This window comes from Mesoplodon bidens (genome assembly GCF_964165515.1).
Source record: "Mesoplodon bidens genome assembly, chromosome: 16".
NCBI classification, from domain to species: Eukaryota; Metazoa; Chordata; class Mammalia; order Artiodactyla; family Ziphiidae; genus Mesoplodon; species Mesoplodon bidens.
Window position 1 is genome coordinate 70,147,557 of NC_138173.1, and position 21,497 is coordinate 70,169,053.

At 51.7% G+C, this 21,497-nt stretch overlaps 1 protein-coding gene across 7 annotated transcripts in view; it reads left to right on the top strand.

Moving 5' to 3' along the window:
• Positions 1 to 3,052: 3,052 nt before the first annotated feature.
• The window catches only part of CCN4 (cellular communication network factor 4), a 43,595-nt gene continuing 25,150 nt past the window's right edge, over positions 3,053 to 21,497 (top strand). For 6 of the 7 annotated variants that reach the window (XM_081259042.1, XM_081259044.1, XM_081259041.1 and 3 more), the window contains exons 1-2: positions 3,160 to 3,319; positions 19,808 to 20,087. In XM_081259042.1, coding sequence (XP_081115168.1) covers positions 3,248 to 3,319; positions 19,808 to 20,087 — 352 coding nt within the window. In that variant the 5' untranslated portion in view covers positions 3,160 to 3,247. Of the gene's footprint in view, positions 3,139 to 3,159; positions 3,320 to 19,807; positions 20,088 to 21,497 lie in introns of those variants that run through there. The other variant, XM_081259046.1, reaches the window with a different exon arrangement.

The following is a 21,497-nucleotide window of genomic DNA, read 5'->3' on the forward strand; positions in this document are numbered from 1 at the left end:
TGGTTCCACTCATGAGACAGCTTGGTCTACTTGGAAAAAAAGTTGTTTTGGAGTCACACAGATCTAAGTTCTGATGACAATTTTGCCATGCACGAGCCAAATGGCTGGGGAAATTTATTTCATCTCTCCATGCCTCAGTTTCCTCATCTGTAGAATGGGCATGAGATGACCTGAGATGAGGATTCAGTGAAATGGCAAGTGTCATCAGGGGCGCGATAGATGCTCCATAAATGCAGCTACTGTTCCGGTCACCACCAGCCAGTCACTTAGAGATTGCCCAGCTCATGAGTGGGAAGTGCCAGGCCCTGGACCCACACTCACCAAGGCTGACCCCAGACACACACCCAGGCTGCAACATGAAGTCTGCCAAGACGCCTAAGCCCTGACGTAGGATGGGCACAAGGCCACCCAATCAGACCAGCCTGGGCTGCGACCCATCCTGGCCCCTCCACTCGCAAATGCTGGGTCACACGAAATTGTCTGCTTAGGGGGCCTCCTGACAATCACACAGGGTAGGCACTAATATGCTCCTGTTTCTTCAAGCAAACAAAACTGAGCACAGAGAGGGTTTCTCTGGTGGCGCAGTGGCTGAGAGTCTGCCTGCCGATGCAGGGGACACGGGTTCGTGCCCCGGTCCGGGAAGATCCCACATGCCGTGGAGCGGCTGGGCCTGTGAGCCATGGCCACTGAGCCTACGCGTCCGGAGCCTGTGCTCTGCAACGAGAGAGGCCACAACAGTGGAAAAATAAAAATTAAAAACTGAGCACAGAGAGACTGTTGGTTGTCCAAGGCCCACAAGTAAGCAGCAGAGCTGCGGTGGCACCCCAGGCGTTTTCCCTCCTAACCCACTGCCCTGCCTGGCTCACTGTGTCAGTTTGCTCCAGGTTTCCTTGGCAATGAAGAATGGCAGCTGAGCCATCTGAGGTTCACTGTCAGGCACAAGGGGCCAGCATTTCGGTCAGGATTTGGGGTATCTGTTGTCAGTGCTTGTTGCAATCAGACCTCCTAAAAGCAGTCCTGGCACTCTCTGGGCTCAGCTTTACTCTTATTACAGAACACTGAGGGTCTTTAGTGGGTGAAGCCGGCTTGGAAGGGCTCAGTCGCCGTCAGGGTCCAAAGACTTTGGTTCCAGCCCCACTCCTGCCCCTAATTTAGTGCATGTCCTGGCCTCACCTGGCATCTCTGAGTGACGGCTTCCCCTCCCCCATAACATGGGTTAGTAATACCGTCCATCTTGTGGTCATGAGCTATGTCTTAGTACAGGGCCTCTACATACCTGGTGCTCATCAAAGGGTCATTGAACCTGGATTAGCATCTAACACTTTGGGTGATTCCTTTAATGACACTTTTCCTCAGTGCTTGCCTCATGGAATTTGTTTTAAGAGCATCAAGTGAGTTCATGAGAAGAAAATGAGGATTGATGTTTATTGGGCAGTTTTCTTTGTGACAGATACCCCACTGCCACATTACATACATGATTTCTACAAAGCCCGTATATTAATTAAGATTATATGAGCAAATTACTCTTAATCTATGGCTTAAGCAATAAGTCATCCAATTAATTCATACCGTGGGAAGTCTGAAGGTCCAGGTTTAATTCTGTAACATCTTAAGTTCCAAGGACCCAGGTTCTTTCCCTCCTTCTGCTCTACCATCCTCAGCATGTTGGCTTTTCATCCTCCAGCTTGTGCCTTATATGCACAAAATGACTGCTGCTGCTCCAGCCACCAACTTTGAACTCAAGGAAAAAAGAGAAGGCCTAGAGACGTTTTTTCTCCTCCTGAGGAATCGTGTCCTTTCTAGGAGCCCCCAGCAGAGTCCTCTTTCTGTCTCGTTGGCCAGAATTGGGTGAGAGACCCACCCCTAAGTCAATGAATGGAGAGATCATCAGAGTCACCTCTTATGGGGGTCGTGTCTATGGTCATAATCTCCCTCCACAGGCACAAGCCTGCCACCACCTCCAAGCAGCCACACATGGTTCAGCATCCCCTTGTATATGTTGCAGTAAAAGGGAAGAGATGTCGTAATTGTTATGAAAACCACAGGGCAGAGAGTTCCCACTGAGGTCCAGAGATGGGAATTTGCTGGGGTGTGAGAGGAACAGCAAGGAGTCCACCGAGGCTGAGTGTGAAGGGGAGGGAGAATGGAAGGAGAAGAGGTGAGGGAGGCTGCTGGCCTGGAGGCCACGCAAGGACTGGGAGTGCCATGCTAAGTCTGTGGGCAGGCTTTGGGAGGCTGGAGCCAGGAGAGCACCATCACCTTGGTTCCATTTGCCAAGGACTGTTCTGGTGGCTCTGAGAAGTGTGGACGATAATGAACAGGAAGCTGGAGGACCAGTCAGGAGGCTGTGGCTGAGGTCCACGTGGGGATGAGGGGGCTGGACGAGGGCAGACCAGGCTCCAAAGGAGAACCCTCACCAGTGTGGCAAGTGTCCAGCAAGGGGTGAAGGCCAGGCACCCCAACCCGCCAGGGATAACCGGCGCCCAGACATGGGGAGACAGCTCCAGTACCCAAGGGCTTCGGGCTGAAAGCAGGGGCGGGGACGCCTGTAAATTGGAAACCAGAGCTTTAATTGGTAGAGGAGGTGATGATGGTAACCAGGGCCCCAGATCCGAGCTCATTTGTGAATTCATACCATTTCATGATCAGCGGACTAAAGCCACCCTCCTTTGCTTGCAGCCAGGGAGAGAGGAGTGAAAGATGACAAATGCAAACCAGAAGTAGGAGCAGCCGGGAGGGAATGGAAGGGAGTTTATTTTCTCCACTGGGAGCGCTTTCAAAGCCCCTGCCAGCGCTGGCCCCTGTAACTGTATCTCCACCTCTGCCTGGTACCCTCCCACCATCTCCCCCTCCCCACCTTTGAGAAACGCCTAGGCAGGATGACCCCAGCTCCTTCTGTGAGAATTTACCGCCCTGATGTGAAATCATAGCCCTGTAACTTTCCCTTTAAGAGCTGCCAGAGTCGGGGAGGCTGGCCAAGCTTGGGCTGGAGGTGGGGACAGAGGAAAGAAAGAAAAAAAAAAAAGAGAGAGAGAGAGAGAGGCAGGAAAAGTTTTTTCAGAGGAAAATGCAGGGTTTGTCCTTAACCCTGACGTCAGATCTTGCTTTAATAAAACCCCCTCAGGGCTGCGGGAAGAGGCATATCTGGCACTCCTGATGGGCCAGGTCAGTCTCGGCCCAGCTCCCCCGAGAGGTGGCCGGATCCTCTGGGCTGCTCCGTAGATGCCGTGGCCACTGACCTCCAGGCATGAGGTGGTTCCTGCCGTGGGCGCTGGTGGCAGTGACAGCAATAGGAGCAGTGGGCAGCACCCTGGCCATGGTGAGTCCTGTCCGGAGGGGCACGGAGAGGGGTCCCAGCTCCCATCTCCACCGGTCCTGCTGCACGGGTGGGCAGGATGAGCAGGGCTGGAATGTTAGGGGGCAGGGAGGTGTCCACTGAGGAGCAAGGGCGAGGAGTAGGGCTGCTGGGGACAGCTGATCCTGGCAGGGGGAGGAGCAGGGCCAGCACCTGGGGAAGCAAAACAAACGGGACTTCCACGCCCTTTATTCCCACCTGAAATGCAGCAGAAAGGGACACTCGAAGGAACAGAGTCAGGGAGCCTGGACTCCAGACGTAGGTCTGCCCAGACTGGCTGTGTGACCTTGGGCTAGTCACTCACCCTCTCTGAGCAGCATAGAGTAAGGAAAACTGTTGTTAGACTTCTAGTCTTTGAGTTTGGAAAATGAGTCTCCAAGCATCGGAGATGCTACAAGGCAGGGGGTGGGGGGTGGGGGAGTTAGAAAAGGCCAAGAAAAGTTGGAAGGGAAAATATCAGCTTTCAACAAAAGCACTTACTTGTGCAAACAGTGCTTATGCTGATTCTCTAACCTCAAATGTGGCCGCCTTGGGCTTGAACAGCCCTCTACAGTTTATGAAGCATGTAGCTTCGGGTCTGCAGAGGAAGCCCGCAGTTTCAGGGGAACCCTGAGGGTTCTCCCTCTCCCACCTCCATCCCAAGGCACACGGAGGGGAAGGGAGGAAGGTCTGCACCTCCGAGAAGCCAGGGAGCAAGACACGTGGCAGCACAGAGACAGGCGGCTGGCTCGGGGCATGGAGCAGGCACGGGGCAGGCAGGAGGTGGGCAGCCGTGAAGAGCTTCTGAATCCAAGGTCCCACAGCCCGGGCCAGGGCCTGATGCCAGTCGTAAGACCAAGAGAACGAGAGAGGATGGCAAGAGGGAGTTTATTACCCACTCCCACGGACAGCTTTCTTGGGGGTTGATGTGCCCCTTACTTAGATGAGGAAGCTGAGGCTTGGGGGTAAGCTACTTGCCCGTGGGCTCAAAGACGCTGGTTCTGAATCAACCAGATCTGAGGCTGAGAGCTGACGGCTGACCACAGGCCAGTTGCTCATAGGCGCTGGGTGATGGATAGTCCTCCAAGCACGGTAGTGCGCATTAATGAGATCAGGGAGGGCGTCTGGGTGCCTTGCTGTTAAATCCTCCATAATTTGTGCAGCTTCTGCCTGTAGTTGGTGCTGAGCCATCCTACCAAAAAACAAAAGAAGAAGAAGACGGGACTTCCCTGGCAGTCCATTGGTTAACTCTCTGCCCTGAATTGCGAGGGGGCACAGGTTCCATCCCTGGTCAGGGAACTTTCAGGGAGTGTGGAGTTTGGGATCGACATGTGCACACGGCTATATTTAAAATGGACAACTAACAAGGACCTACTATATAGCACAGGGAACTCTGCTCAGTATTCTGTAACAAGCTAACTGGGAAAAGGATTTGAAAAAGAACAGATACATGTATACGTATAACTGAATCACTATGTTGTACACCTGAAACTAACACAACCTCGTTAATCAAGTATGCTCCAATATAAAATAAAAAGTTTTAAAAAAAGGATATTAATTCCATTTTACAAACGAAAGAAATGGAGACAGGGCACATAAGGGACTTGCCCAGGGTCTCACAATTAATAAGCGGGAAGACTCAAACTCAGATCGTGTCCTGCCAAATCCCACTCTCTCTTCCATAGCTTTCCTGAAAACTGGAGCACCCAGAAGACGTCATATCAGCCTTTATTTCAGGGTTGCAATGTCTGGGAGGACAGGGTTGGATGGAGAAGAGGTGAGAGGGGTAGTGAGGCCTGAGTGAGGAGGAGAAGGAGAGAAGTATGTAGGGGGGTCCAAGTCCACGGGAACCCCAGGTACCTCCTCAGAGCAACCTGCACTAGGGAAGAGCGGGTACCAGTCCACAGGCTCAGCCGAGGGGACGCACAGCACAGGAGCTGGGAGTCCAGACAGACCCAGGCAGCAGGGTGGAGGGAAGGTTTCTGGGAGGAGACAAGGCACCTCTCTTCTGTGCCCCTGCCCGGGGACCCTCTGTGGGGACCCATGCTTCCCCCCTGCAACACTGTTATCTGATTCAGGAGCTCCCCGGATAGAGCCTTAACCCCCCAGGGAGGGCTGGGAGACAAATGTCAACCTGCACTTTCCTTTAGAGCCACGTTCCATCTGTGGTCGTCCTCCCCAAACTCATACATAAAGGGAATGTGAGTCCATTCAAGGTCCCACTGAGGTTGTAATGGAAAAAATGATGATAGATGCCCACATGGAAGAAAAAGTTCATGAGAATTGCCAAGAAAACTTCTAGGAAGTCGAATTGTGAGGGGGGACTTGCCCTGTCAGATAGTAAAACATTATCGAAAAGTTCCGTAATTGAAGGAGGAAGAGGCCAACCCAGGAAGAGATAAATCCAGGAGCGGGACAAGGCAGTGAGCTCAGAAACGTAGCCAAGTGTACTCAGGAATGTAACATACGATAAAGGTGAGCCACAGACAGACCTTGTTTTTCCATCTCTTTGTTCTTTTCTTCCTTCTACATGTAATGAGTACCTCCCTGTGCTAAGAGAGAGGGTCTACATTTGGGGGGGGGGTGTTGCCAAGCACTGCGCCAAAGCCTATATATTTATATACATAAGACCTGCCTCAGTTCATCCACATGACATTTGTGATTATTTCTTAAGCATCTCCTAAATTCTCATAGCAATACTATTAAGCAGATGTAATCATCTTCCTTTGTAGATAAAAACTAAAGCTCAGAGAGGTTAAGTAATTTGCCCAAGGTCACACAGCTAGTAATCTGTGGAGCTGACCTTTGAACCTAGGTCAGCTCTCAACAATACAGCCTCTTGCCTCCCAGGTCCATGTACTTGTGCAAACATGAGAAGCACGAAGTCCGTGACCCTACTGAGCTTACAGGCTGGCGAGGCAGGTGACAGCCACTCATACGTTGGAATGAGAGGTGGCAGAGGTGATGTCATCCAGGAAAGAGAGGCCGAGTGTAAGCTCTGCCACAGGCTGAGCCAGCCCCAGCAAGTCCCCTAACCACTCGGACCTCCTGTCCTCTCTTGTTAATCGGGCCTGACAACCTGAGCCCCATCAATTTCCCCGTTGCCAAGGAGTGAACACAGGGCTGCTTGAGGGAAGCCTCTCAGAAGCATGTGACCAGGTACATGAACGCTGTGCTAATAAATTCCAGGGCACACATTAGGTCTCTGGTTGTCTGTGTACAGCTGAGACCCATATACCTTCTCCCATAGAAATGTGTGTTGATGTGCACAGGGGTATAAGCAGGCATGTGTAAGTGACTGTGGCTTGTCTGATGGTATAAAGCCCTATGGTGTGTGTGTGTGTGTGCCTGAGGATACTTGGGCTGAGTGTGAAAGGCAAACCCACTTTCAGCCCCCCAGACCAACTACAGAATAACGTGGCCCCGGGTGAGTGGCACATCCCTTTTGAAAGATTGCAGGAGCATAAACGAGATGGCTTCTTTACACTTCCTGTGTAGAGCTGGGATCTGAGCTAGCATTTCAAACCCCACACCCACCAGCTCCCTGCTCAGAGCCTCTTCCGTCAGACTGGACACTCTGCTCCCAGCTCTGGGCCCCTCCCGTCCACTGCTTGTCCAGGATGCTGGCGAGAGCGTGGCTCGGACTGGCATTTTCCACCTGGGCACGGCCCTTGGTGAGGGCTCACCCTCTGGAATGGGCACGGGAACGGTGCTCCTTGGGAGACCCGATCCTGACCTTGGGCTGGGCAGTACCTCCAGGCTGTCAGTGGCATCACCTCCCCAGGCTTCAGGGAAGGCCCCTGCCCCACGCCTGCAAAGCAGCCAAACGCCAGGAGGCTGTCTTTGTACAAACAGAAACCCTGGAATTCCTCCCAGGAAACTTTGCCATCTCTCTGAGCGGTGGGAAAGGGCTGCGACACACACTGTAGGTTACATATGGGAGCAGGGAGGTGAGCGAGCAGTGGTCCAGGGTGGGATCGTGGGAGGAGCTGGGAGGGATGCCAACCACAACCCGGGAAGTAAAGCAGGGTAGGAAGGCTCACAAGAGAACCGTGTAACACTGCAGACGTCTACGGGCGAGGCTTCAGTGCATTGTTCATTCATTCAACAACTCCTGTGGAGCCCACTCTGTCCCAGTAACATGGATGATGATGAGGGCTAACACTGATCCAGCACTCACTGGGTCCTGGGCACTGTATCCTCAGCATCTGTGTATATCAGCTCCCTTGAAAACCACACACCTACAAGGCAGGCTCATTATAGTCCAGACCTGCACTGTCCAACCAGTAGCCACTTGCTACATGAGGCCGCTGGGCAGCTGAGATGTGGCTGGTCCCAGCTGAGCCGAAAGGCTAAAATACGCACTGGATCTCAAAGACTTAGTGTGAATACAAGACTGTAAAATTCTCATGATAAGTTTTTTCTATTGACTCCATGTTGAAATGATAATACTTTCAATATATTGGGCTAAACAAAGTATATCAGTAAAATAAATTTCACCTTTACTTTTTAGTGTGGCTGCTAGAAAACGTAAAATTCCATCCAGAACTCACATTATGTTTTACTAGACAGTGTTGTCCTGGAAAGACACAAGTGTACATAGAACGGTCGTAATAGGTGGGGAAGGGAAAATACTGAGCTTCTCTCCTTGCAAGCTGTGCACCCTCAGACAAGTAACCCAGCCTCTCTGAGCCAGTTTCTTCATCTGTAAAATGGCATAATGTTAGTACTCACTTCTTGGGTGCTAATCCTCTTGGGAGGCTTAAAGAATAAAGGGAGGTAAAGCACATGAAGCCCCAGCATGCCCAAGCGGAAATGACGATTGATCCTCACTCCAGACAGCAGGGGTGGGGCATTCCACTCTGAGTGGAAGCAGTGGCTACAGACAGGCGCCAGGTCCGAGCAAGTGAGCAGGTGTGTGTAAAGACCCCAGGCTCAGTACCAGGTGGGCGAGAGGCGGGGCAGAGTCATTGGTGGGCTGTGCTGGGCTCAGTGCTGAGTGGGTCTTCAGAAGATCTCGAGGTTTCCACATTCTGGCCAGCTTCCCAGAACATGTAGAGAGAGTCAATGAACACTTCTGGATTATCATGTAGGAGAAAGAAATGCTGCTGCTGCTGATGGGGCTAATGCTGATGATAATGGTGCTGATGGTGCTGGTGGTGGCAATGATGATGGTGGGGATGGTGATGGTGATGGTGGCGGTGATGATGCTTGAAGGTGAGACTTGTGTCTTACAACCCTGAGTCAGGTTGACAATGACAGTGATTTTCATGGCCCATCCACTCACTTGCTCCATGGATGCTAACGGTGCGGCTATGTGCCCAGCCTCTTCCTATTTCTAGAGATGTGGCGATAGATGGTTAACTCAGTCCCTACCGACAAGGATGGCTCACGTGTTGGAGGTAGATTTTTTTCCCTAGCACAGATGAATGTGTTGAAAATCTGATAGGGAAGCTTAGAGGGCTTTCAGAAGAAAAAAACTAATGTTGGGGCCCTGAGCCTGAATTCCTGGGGAGACCTCCCACCCCCAGCCCCAGGCACTTGTACATTAACCGGCACCTTGAAGATTCTTACACACACATGGTTTCCAAACCCATCTAATTATGAATTTACTTATTTATTTTTGCTGTGTTGGGTCTTTGTTTCTGTGCGAGGGCTTTCTCTAGTTGCGGCGAGCGGGGGCCACTCTTCATCGCGGTGCGCGGGGCTCTCACTATCGCGGCCTCTCTTGTTGCGGAGCACAGGCTCCAGACGCGCAGGCTCAGTAGTTGTGGCTCACGGGCCTAGTTGCTCCGCGGCATGTGGGATCTTCCCGGACCAGGGCTTGAAACCATGTCCCCTGCATTGGCAGGCAGATTCTCAACCACTGCGCCACCAGGGAAGCCCCACTAAAACCATCAAGTTAGAGAGACTCTGGTATCTCCTCCAGCCGTGACATCCTGATAATCTACCAGCTCTCCTACTCCTCCTCCTTCCATCATGGCGGGGCGGGGTGGGTGGGGAGCGGGGAAGAGAGACAGAATCAGAGAAGGAACTGGGCCTCTCAAATGTGAATAACGGGCATTGCAGAGGATGTGATAAAATCTGCTCATCCCATCCCCCTAATCTGGAAGCAAGTCCAGGCTTGGGGCATGGGCCTTGGGTCTGCTCGGCCTTGGTGGTGGTATAAGGGGGAAGAGAGGGGAAAGGAGAGCCCAGGCCCAAAGGACAGGAAGGGAGGGGTCCTCCCCTGCCCTCCCGTAATCCTGCGTGAGTCTTAGAGTAGAGAGAAGGGCCATGTGCCCTGAGCCCGCCCAGGGCTGAAAGGGGCAGGAGGAAGGAAGTGGTCTAAGGGTGGAGGGATATTCTGAGCGAGCTGGGACTCAGATCCCGCTCCTGGGGCAGAATAATGGGCTTGTGCAGAGAGCTAGTCATCACTGTGACTCCAGACAAGCCACTTGCCTTCATAGCGCTCATTTGCTAATCTTGAAAATGAGGAGGTTGGACCTGACCCCAAACTTGCTTCCAGCTGGAGGCGTGAGCCACTCCTAGGGCCCACACTCATTCATCAGGTGGGCCAGCCACAGGGCTCGGGTGCCATGATTCTTGTAAGGGAGCGCATGCCGCTGCCTCTGTATTAAGAGTATGGTTGGCCTGACACCCCAAAGGCCCATGCTCTGGAATGTCCCTCCAGATATGCTTCCTTCCTTCAAGGTGTCCCCAGATATTCTCCCTTTATCCCACGTCTCCTCTTTCAACCCTCAGAGCATGCCCCTGGTCTCATAAAACTGGAAAGCATACCACCAGCTTAATCTCCAAGGGTCCCGCCATCTCAGTGGTACCCGGTCAGGCCTGGTCCTTAGGATGCCCGGACGCTGCCGCAAAGACCAGTGCCGGCTCCCCTGGGCCTACTGAGCAGGTTGAGCAGCCATCCAGGACTCCAGCGTTTTGACACTTTCCACCACAGTCAATCCTTGAGGCCTTGCAAGTTCGAGAAGCATCCTTGTAAATACCATTAAGAGCTTAGTCCCACCTGCCTCCCCATCTCCGTGAATAATGCCTCCATCTGCCCCCTGAGAAACCTGCACCATTATCCACCCTTTTCTCCCTACCCAGGGCCTCCAGCTCCCCACTCGGACCCGGTCACTAAGAAGACTGATCAGCGAGCCATAGCCACGGGCGTGGTTCCTGAACACAGAGCAAGGAGTCACAAGACCCCATTCTAGTCTAGGCTTTGGTTTCATCTCTGAGCCTGGATTTCCAGCCCAGGCTTGGTTTCATCTCTGTGCCTGGATTTCCAGCCCAGGCTTTGGTTTCATCTCTGAGCCTGGATTTCCAGCCCAGGCTTTGGTTTCATCTCTGAGCCTGGATTTCCAGCCCAGGCTTTGGTTTATCTCTGAGCCTGGATTTCCAGCCCAGGCTTTGGTTTATCTCTGAGCCTGGATTTCTTCATTTGAAAGTGGAGACGAGAAACCCACTCTGCCCCGTGCTCTTGGCAGGATGAAGTGGTGGCCGAGGGGAGATGGCGGCACAGCACCTGGGGCTGAGAGCCGGCCCCCCACCTCCGGGCTGGGCCTCAGCTTTTCATCCATACAAGGGACCTAAAAGCCCGACTCATAGAGCCCCAGCAACAGAGGCAGAGAATGCAGGTTGGATGCTGAGCATGTGCGCCGAGAAGGAGCTTGGGGGCCGTGATGAGAGAGTGATGATCAGGGTGCTTTGGGGCTGGGGTGCTGTCTTCTAGGCTTTTCTGAGAGCTCCTGGACAGCAGAAGCTGGTGCGTGGGTGCTCTGTGGACTGGGGGCTGCAGCCATCTACCCGTCCTCCCTACTGCTGCCCTTGGTGTTTAGATCTGCCCCCCATACACACACACACTCACTCTGGCTGTCTCTGGCCCTATACCCCAAGTAGCCACGTCCTGACAACTGCAAACTTCAGCTCTTAAAGGATCAAAAGCACCAACCCTTGCTGGGACCTCGCTGGGGGCTGAGGACCACACGGAGCTCACTGAGTCTCACTGAGTATCACCCCCACTTTACAGACTTGGAAACTGAGGCACACATTTTGATGACCTCCCTCCGATCCACACAAGCTCCCCACACAGGGCTGGCAGGACCCCTTCCCAGGGTGTCCTGTGCCCCAGCCTCTTGTCCACGTTCTGCCGTGCCCACCCGAGACAGGGCCCCATCCAGGAGGAGGGAAGGGGGGGCAGTCGGGGTCCAGGAGGTGGATGGAGGGGAGGCCTTATCGGAGGCCCAGCTCAGTGAGCCAATGGTCAGAGTCAGACAGCGCCAGAGGGATTGCCTCAGCCCACTTGCCCCCGCCCTGTCAGCGGGGCAAGCAGCTCGTCTAAGGCCACAGTCTCAGCATCAGGGCTGCAGCCCAGGGCCTCCCACTTACAGGTCCACCCGTAGGGGCTGAAGACGGTTCCCTCTGTCCTACTGGATGGCTGCTAGCTCTTCCCTTGTATGCAGAACAGGCTTAAGCTCAACAGAGGGCAATTTTTTCCCCTGTGTCTGTACTGGTTCTTGCTCCAGGGCTGGTCCCCTCCCTGGTCAGCCATGGCCACCACCACAGCCAGGCCTGGGTTGTGGAAGTCTCTCTGCTCCTTTTTGTGAGTTGAATGAACTGGAAATTAGGCAAGAACACGGTCTCTTAGAGGTTGCTGGGGGAATACGAGACCCAGAGTCAGAGCAGAGTGTATAATCATCTTGCTGTGTCTCTAACCTCCATGGGCCTCAGTTTCCCCATCTGTCAAATGGGGACCATCAGCACTGTCCTTGCAGGGTTGTTTTGGTCATTGCCTGGCACAATGGGTTGGCTGACTCAGGAGAGATCCCCGTTTTCCCCCCAGCAGGCACACACGTCCCAGGCGTGGCCCTTAGGTCCTCTGGCCATGACGCCTGCTTGCCTTCCCCGTGTCCTTGAACCCTAAGCCCCAGCAACGGTGACCGCTGGTCATTCCTGCTCCATGCCACTTTGCAGCACCCGCACGCCCCTGCTCATGCCGTTCCTCAGCTTGGATGTTCTCTTTGCCATTCTGGTCAATTCTTACTCATCCTTTAAAGATGCAGAGCAAATGGCTCCTCCTCCAGGAAGCCCTCCCTGCTTCCACAGCCCCATCCCTTCCCTTCTCACCTTGCTCTCATAGCCCCTAGACTCTGCTGAGACACCCCGCCGTGTGGCCCTTGGGTGTGATGCCTTAAGAGACGGATACTGGTTCAGATCCCAACTCTGCCACTTGTGAATGGTCTTGGGCAAATGATCTGACCTTTCTGTGGCTCAGTTGACTTATCTGTAAACTGGGGGAGATGATTATAAAAGCAGCCTGCCTCTTAGGGTTCTCACAACGACTAGACGACTTAGCGTGGAAACTAATAAAAGAGGCATAAAAGGCAAAACGCAGACCATGTAGACCTCATTTTGATCTTGATTCATAGAAACTTTCTGATTTTTTTTAAAGCTTTGAGATAATCAGTAAAGTCTGAATACGGACTAAGTATTTGCTATAGGGAAAATTACAAAATTGTAACCAAACTAAGTTAATTGGTGTGAAAATTGTTTTTTTTTTTAATTCTCCATACTTTAGAGACAGTCTCTGAAGAATTTCAGGTAAAATCACATGATGTCTGAGATTTGCTTTGAAATCCTCAAGAATGAAAAAGTATGTGTGTAGGCGGGAGAAATAGAGGAAAGGAGATGGACAGAGGTTGGTTGATAATTATTGAAGCGGGAGTAGGTATGTGAGATTCATTATATTATTCTCCAAACAGTGTGAATATTTTAACACATCTCCAAAAAAGAATGAACACGTCTTAAGTTTGATTATACGTAACCCTGGTAGAAATGCCCGCCACTTGCTATGCACTCCATCAGGGTTAACTCTTATTAATAGCGCTGTCACTCTATAACAGAAGTTAGCGATCATTTCCTAAAAAAGACCAGAGAGTAAATATTCTAAGCTTTGTGGACTATAGGCTCTCCATGGAATCTTCTTTTTTGTTTTTTTACAGCCTTTTAAAAGTGTAGAGCCTGTTCTAGTCTGTTACAAAAAATGCTGTGGGCGGGATGTCCCTGGGGCTGGTTTCTGATCCTAGCTCTATAATGCAATTGCCTTTTTCATACTCCTGTCTCCTAGGGAGGCTGGGCGCTCCCTGAGACTTTATACGGGGAACTTTGTAGACGCTTTATATTCATTTGATGAATGAACAAATTCATGAGGGCTCGTTATTTGGAAAGAAATCTGGCTTCCTGCCCTTTCTACCTTCTCCATACAAAGTCGACTTTTCCAAACAGACGCTCATAAGACTGCATGTTTGTAAAACTAATTAGCAGAAAAGCTCTACAAATCTTCCACCTCCCAAGACGTGCAGCCTGGCCAGCGCTGAGTCAGTGCTGGGCCTCAGGTCCCTGGAGATCCTGCCATCGGAACCAGAGTGAGCATGGAAGGCTCTGGGCAGTGCTGGGTCCTCCAAACACTCAGACCAGGTGCCTTGGGGCGGGGGGGGGGGGGGGTTGAGCTAAGAGTTTTCCAAGACGGTGACCCCACCTGCAAGGCATTCCCACCAGGTCCTGGGTACAGACCCCTAGGGGTATCCTCGGAGGAGGAGGAGATGCTCAGAAAATGTGTCCACCAGCTCACATGGTGGCTGCCTGTTAGTTACACCAGAAACGTGAGAGCAAAGGGTCAGAGAGGGCTGAACACAGGGCATCCCCAGCTCTGGACCCAGGTCTGTGTCCACATTCTCCCACTGCCCACCCAGGCCTCTTTTCAGGGAAGGAGCAAACAGAAACTGCTTCCAGACAAGGCAGCCCTTTCCTAAAACCCCCAGGGCCCAGCTGAGGCTGGCTCAGGCCATTCCTGTCTCAACCCTGCCCCCTGGTGGAGCTTCTGGGTGTGGCCGCCCAAACGTGGGCAAGCCCAGGCTCTCTACCATCCCTTCCATTCATGAAGCACTAGCCCACGGTGTGCCAGGCTCTGTGTTGGGCACCTAGGAGTCAAGAAAGGGCAATCTGTCCCTGAGAAGCCCCGCGAAAGGCTCCCACCTCCTCTTCCGGGGACCCCTGGAAGCTTGGGCTCAACTGAATTACAATTTTCACCACCCCGTGTTGTAATCTTGTGTGTGTCTATACTGTGACTGCCTTCGGGTAAGAACCACGCCTTGTTCATCTGAGCACCAACCGCACAGGAGGTGCTTAGTGCATGTGTGTGATGGGAGGGTGGAGGAATGAATGTGTGGATATGAATGTGAAGGAATGAAGGAGAGGGGAGCATGGTGATAAGTCCCTCTGGAGGGACACTCTGGGGACACTCAGAGACCCTTTCTCAGCTGCGAGACTGTGAGCAAGTTACTTAAGCTCTTTGAGCTTCAGTTTCCTCATCCGTAAAATGGGGGTAAGACTATAACTGCTCATTAGGGCTGCTGGAGGATGCGGTCATCATTACTATTTTACAAATGAGGAAACTGAAGCTCAGAGAGGGGGTGAGCACGGCCCCAGGTCACAGAGCCTTGGGAAATGGGTTCCAGTCACTGCAGATGCCCTGCCCTTTCCTCCTGGTCCCAGGGCCCTGGTCATCAATGAACCACACACAATCTCAGACGATGGTGGGGTCCAGCTCCATCATCGATCAGGATGATTAAGGTCTCAGGGTGGCAGCCCACCACTGCCAGCCTCCTACTCTCTGCTCCCATGCCTACCACCATTCATTGTTGTAAAAATGTTTGCCTTCTTAATTTTAATCTGCTTTAATTTGTCCAATAAATATGATTAAATGGACTGATTTATTGCTTTTAACCTGCCTACTGATTACCCTCCTTGCCCAGAGGGTTAAGTAGCAGACATGGTCTTAGTCCATTTGGGCTTCTATAAGAAACCACACACACTGGGTGGCTAACAAACAACAGAACTTTATTGCTTATAGTTCTGGAGGCTGGAAGTCCACCATCAAGGCCAGCATGGTCACATTCTACATGAGGACCCTTTTCATAACTGGCACCTTCTCATTGTGTCTTCACATGGTGGAAGGAGCAAGGGAGCTCTCTGCGATCCTTTTTATAAGGGCACTAATCCCATCCATGAGGGCTCCACCCTTATGACCTAATCACCCCCAAAGACCTCACCTCCTAATACCATGACCTTTAGAGAGGTTAGAAGGTCAACATATAAATTTGAGGGGACACATTCATTCAGTACCCAGCTGACACTTAGGGGTCTTATCATGGGGAGCTGCTCCTTTTTTATTTCTTTCATTTTTCAGTCTTTCTCACAAAACAGTAAAAGCAAAGTACATCATTTTCAATTAACTACATGAGGCCTGCTTACTGAAAATGGTGTGTGTTCTGCAGGTTGGCCTGGACTGCTTCGTGGAAGGCTGATCAAGCTGCTGGCAGGTTAGGCATGTAAGTGCAGTTCTAGAAAAGTCATGTTAAGAAAGGAAAATGGCCTAGAATCTCCCCATAGTACCCTCCCCTGGCCCAGTTCTCTAAGACGAGGGTTCCCATTCTCACAAGAATCACCAGGGGTGCAGGTCAACATATAAATACTGGGCCCAGCATAGAAGAGCTGAAGCTGAATGTTCCAAGTGGGCTTCAGGCATCTGTATCTTAATAAGGTCCTTAGGCAAGTGGACCCTTCTCACCCTCGGCTGTATTCTGTGCCCGGGATTCTGCCCAGACCACTTCAGTCAGGCTGTCTGTAGACAGTGGCTGGGCATCAGTGTTTATCAAAGCTTCTGGATGGTTCTAACATGCGGCAAAGTTTGGGAGCCACGGTAGGAAGTGACTGTGTGAGGCGCTGCCCTGGGGTCTCTGAGGATGGAGATGGGCAGTGGGGTCAGCCCAGGAGCTGAGGGGCTGAGCAGGCAGAACCAGGCAGGAGCCTGAGCCCTGGGTGCCCAGCCCAGGAAGCATCAGGGCACAGCCCCACCCTCCTGTCTTTCCTGTAAACACAGTGGCGTCCGCGGGGAGTCCACATCCAGAAGCACATTGTAAAAGAGACTCTTATGTGAACAACTGCAATTTGGAAGTACCCAAGGCTGTTCTTGATTCTCTTTGGCTTTCTCCAGACGATAGATATTCTCCTTGCTTTCTGATTGTTTTCCTTCCCTTTTTTCACCCTTAGCTTCTGCTATTATAAAAAATGATGTAGGCCCATAGAGCACTGTTTGCAATAGTCCCTGTACCATGACCAAGGGCAGGTGGACATGTAGTGCCATATTGGGTATTCAAGATGGCTGATGCGTGTATGTGTGTGTGTGTGTGTGTGTGTAGTCACTTTCCCTGGGGTTTGGGTGCTGGACGAGGCAGTCGGGATTCAAAGGGTCATGCACCAAAATGAGGAGTCCTCAGGGCCTGGGGTCTAAAGGTCTTCCCACCCCACAGCTCTCATCAAGGACCTTCTAGGGATGGGAGATTTCCTACCACTAGATGGCGCCAACAGCAAGGGCTTGGCTCAGCGGACCCGGGGCCCCTCCCTCCACTGCCCCACGGTGCCATCACCTGCTTCCCTCATCCAAGGAGGGGGCCTTCTCTGCATCTCCCCTGGAGGGGCTGGGTGCCCTGGGGCTCCCGGCATGTACTTGGAAGGGAGGCTTCCTTCCGGGGAGCTTTAACTTGGTATGGAGACAGCAGGATGGATAGTAACCATGTGGAGGTCATTACTATCCAGATTCCAGACCATCCCAGCTCAGTTCAAAGCGTCCAGACCCCCAAGTCCTGTGCTGGGCTGTGTGGGTGCGAGGCAGGGCGCACAAGCGAGGGAGCGCAAGGCAAGGTCGTGCTTTCGAGCGTCTGCCCTTTGCCAGGCCTGCATACACAGTGCTTCTGCATACACAATGCCTCCACCCTCCCAACAGTTCCCGAGGGGGCATTATTGTGGCCATTTCACAGATGGGGATGTTGAGGCTCAGAAAGTGTGTCCAAGGACACACAGAGAGAACCTCTAATACAACCTGGGAAAGGCATGGAAGCCTTCCTGGAGGAGAGGGCTTTTTTATTTCCTCTGCCAAGTGTAGGTCTTGAGGGTCTAGAGACTGTCAGAGATGGTCTGGGGGACTCATAAAGCTCCAGGCCTCCACTGTCACAGACTGACAAGGAAAAGTCTCTCTTCATAGAGTCAGGAAGAGGAGGGTGTGTGAGTGTGTGTGTGTGTGTGTGTGTGTGTGTGTGTGTGTGAGTGTGCGGTTTCATTGATTTGGGGGTTTGCGGTTTTGTGTGTCACGTTGTGTTTTTCGAGGAAAAGCAAACAAGGGAAGGTAGCCTAAATGCTTTCCAGATGAACACAGACCAGCCCTGCCAACCTCCAGAACAATCTGCTCCCCACCAGCAAACCTGCCTGAAACCAAGCCTAGAGGTGACAAAAGCCTCAAACCAAGGTTTGCATTTTTGACTTTCAAAGGCCCTTAATGTGTCAAATCAATATTTACTGCACTTGTTATGTGCCGAGCACAGAACCAAGAGCCCAACTAATCCAACACTTCAACCTGGACCATCTCTCCTGGCCTCTGGTTCTCACAGCCAAGCGTTCAAGGATGCACACCACTCACCTCGGCAGAGAGCTTCCTGCCCTGGTAGTCAGAGAGCTCCCGGGGCTGCCCTGGTGCCCAGCACTCACACATGGCCTCACATTGTGATAAACCACCTCTAATATCTGTCTCTCCTATAAGCTGTGGTGCCATAAGCACAGGACATTTTTAACTTCATCTTCAAATGCCTAAAACTTAAGAGAGATGGTGAGCTAGCTCAGCAAATGTTTGTGGAGTGACTGAAAGAGCCTAAAGAGCAGAGGTAGAGGTCCCAGAAATGAGAGCTTGGAGACTCATTGGTGCCTCGGCCCTGACATGGGCCGCGTCATCCTGGATGTGTCCCTCTGCCTTTTGGATCTCGGTTTCCTCCTCAGGAAAAGAAGGAATCTGTCGGAATATCTCAGCATCTATTGTTCAAAGAATGAAGCACAGATCTGTAAGTCCACAGAGCAGGCTCTGCTTCAAGACGGAGGAGCTGGCCCGTGGGGCACCCCGCACAAGCCCTGGCTCCACCTCCGCTAACCTCAGAATTCAGGAGCCCCAGACAGGAGGCTTCCCAGCAGGGACCACAGCCTGGGGGTGCGAAAATGTAGCCTCCACTCTCCATCCTCAGGCAATTCCCTTCCTCCCTGGGCCTAGGTTTCCTCCAGTATAAAGAGTGAGGGGCCAGGAGGGCCGTTCAGGAAGGCAGCTGGAGGGGCCGGGCGGGTGACTGGATCCCTGAGATACAGGCAGTTGGAAGCTCCTAATACTGGCCGGTGTCCCAGAGCAGCCTCCCGTTCTATCTGCCTGATCTTCAGCGCGGGGAGGGCTCTTTGGGATTTATGTCTCCTTCCCCGCTGGCCTGTTGTCCTGTCCATCATATTTGCCAGCATAAAGATGAATATATGGGCTAGGGGACGGGAATGGGGTTCTGGGGAGGAGTGCAGGTGGGGGAAGTGGAGTGGTGGTGCGTTACCCTTAGCGCAAAATAAGACCCCTCTCTGCATGGTTTGCACCAGCAACAAGAACATGACTCCCTTCCCTACGGAGGCAAAGCAAGCCAGCTGCAGGAGCCACGAGGCTGGACACTGCTGACACCCACTGCAGCCCTTTCCTGGGGCTCAGAGGGGAAAGAAGAAGGAGAAGAAAACTAATAAAAATAAAAATAGCTGCCTGAAACCCGATGTTAAATATGCGTAGCACTTATATGCGAAATCTGAAAAAAAAAGATACAAATGAACTTATTTACAAAACAGAAGTAGACCTACAGACATAGAAAACAAATGTATGGCTACCGAAGGGAAAGGGGGTTAGAGGGATAAATTAGGAGTTTAGGATGAACAGATATACACTACTATATCTAAAATAGGTAACTAACAAGGACCTACTGTAGAACACAGGGAACTCTACTCAATATCTTGTAATTACCTCTAAGGGGATATAATCTGAAAAAGAATTTACATATAGGTGCGTGTGTCTATGTATGTATGCATAACTGAATCACTGTGCTGTGTACACCTGAAACCTCAGTGGAGAGGGTAGCTCTTTAGGACGCAGAGAAAAGAGCAACCGGTTGAAAAGAGCGATGGGGTGTGGGCCGTGCCGCACAGCGTGACTCATCAGACGGCGTTTACTCAAAGCTGTCGCTCCCTCATCTCTAACTGAGGCCGACTCAAGCACCTCCCAGGTTTCGGGATGATCAGAAGGGAAGGAAACACCCATGGGGCTCAGAGATCTGACATAGAGTCTGCCCCCTGCCCCCCGGCCTACCCACTGGAATTCGGGCAACTGGCTTAAGTGTCTGAACTCCGGCTCCTCCTATGGTTGCACGGAGGAGAAAGGAGACGTCTGGCTAGTAAAAGCCTGGTGGAGAAACATAATTTCGCGCAAACCTTTCGAACACCATGAAGATGGGAAGGTGACTGTAGACCTTTGGCCTCTGAACCCCTTAGCTGGCAGCTCCCTTTATGTCTGCCCTTCCCCCGCAGGCCCTCTCTCCAGCTCCCACGGCCACGGTCTTCACCCCGGCTCCCCTGGAGGACACCTCTGCACAGCCCCAGTTCTGCAAGTGGCCGTGCGAGTGCCCGCCATCCCCACCCCGCTGCCCGCTGGGGGTCAGCCTCATCACAGACGGCTGCGAATGCTGTAAGATGTGTGCTCAGCAGCTTGGGGACAACTGCACGGAGGCTGCTGTCTGTGACCCCCACCGGGGCCTCTACTGTGACTACAGTGGGGACAGCCCGAGGTACGCAGTAGGAGTATGTGCACGTAAGTGACACCCCCCACACACCATCCGGCCAGCCCCCAGCACCCCAGCTCTGGCCCAGGGCCCCCCACCCATTGCCCTTCCTCTGGGCTGGCTCCAGTTCTGCAGGACATACCCCCTGCCCCTTACCCCAGGCCATGATTAGAGGCCAGAGGCTGGGCTCTTCCTGAGGAGGGAGGGATGCTGCATTCCTCTGGCATCCAGAACCTGGCTGTCTTCTCTGTTCTCCATCCATGGATGAGTCCAGGGAAGAGGGATCCACCAGTCAAGACCTAAGCCTGGTTCTGTTTTCTTAGTGGTAGAACTCTTTGCTGGATGCCCATGAACTCCCAGGGGCACCAGGACCCTGCAGAGCTCCAGATATTTCCGTAATATTGTAAATTAAAATAACATGGTTTTAAAACATTTAGTAGCCTTGAAAGAATAAAAACCAGCAGCCTGAAACCATCCCTTTCTACCACCCACCCATGTTCCTCTGGTTACTACAGTCACTTTTAACTTTCAGCCCTTTCTTCTGGTAGTTGCAAATATTCAATACATGTCTTCTGTTATATATTGATTGGCTTGAAATATCCATTGTGGATAATCTATGAATGATCCTATATGATAGCTAATGTCTGAGTTCCTTAATACCACCTGACACCTCCCCCATCTTCCAATATCATTGTCATATTTTTGGTTATAAACCACTATTTACAATATTAGGATTATGTAAATGTTTTTCACTGTGACATGAGATAGTGCACTTGTTTGAATTTCCTTTATTATGAAGCCTTTTGTTTTTCCTAGGGTTTCTAGTTGCCTTTGCCTTTTCTTTACTCTTTGTCCTTATAATAGCCCCATGCCAGGGGAGAGGCTGTTTGTTGTTTGTTTGCTCTTCACAGGGTTCTACCATTTCCTTTGTTGTTCTCAGAGACCTCCTTTCTGGGACTTTCTGGTCTCCTGCTTCTATCTGGACTGTTACTCACTTAGCTTGAATCATCTAAGCATTTATTCAAGGTACCTGATCCAGCATGATGAAAAGAGGTCACTAGGCATGATGACACAGCAGCTTAACTTCTGAAAAGTTACACAAAGCCTCATAAACCCAAGGACTCCCTTCCTCCCTTAATGCTGAATCAAGCTTTCCCCACAACTATGATTCTAATAGACCCCACTGCATATTCACACACAGCAGACTCTCTCATTCTCAGTTAACCCATTATATTTCCTGAAGTGGGTTGTTGATGAGGGTTATGCACAAAATTCCAAGTCAAAACAATCATGGTTAACTTATGAGCACTTTCTGCTCTTTTGACCTCAGTTCAGGCCTCAACTTTCATACCAAGTCATCTGTCTTTGGTGTTCCAAGCAACTACCATTGATTCTGCCATCTTTCCATTTTTTCCCCCTTTGACTGAGACTCATTATTA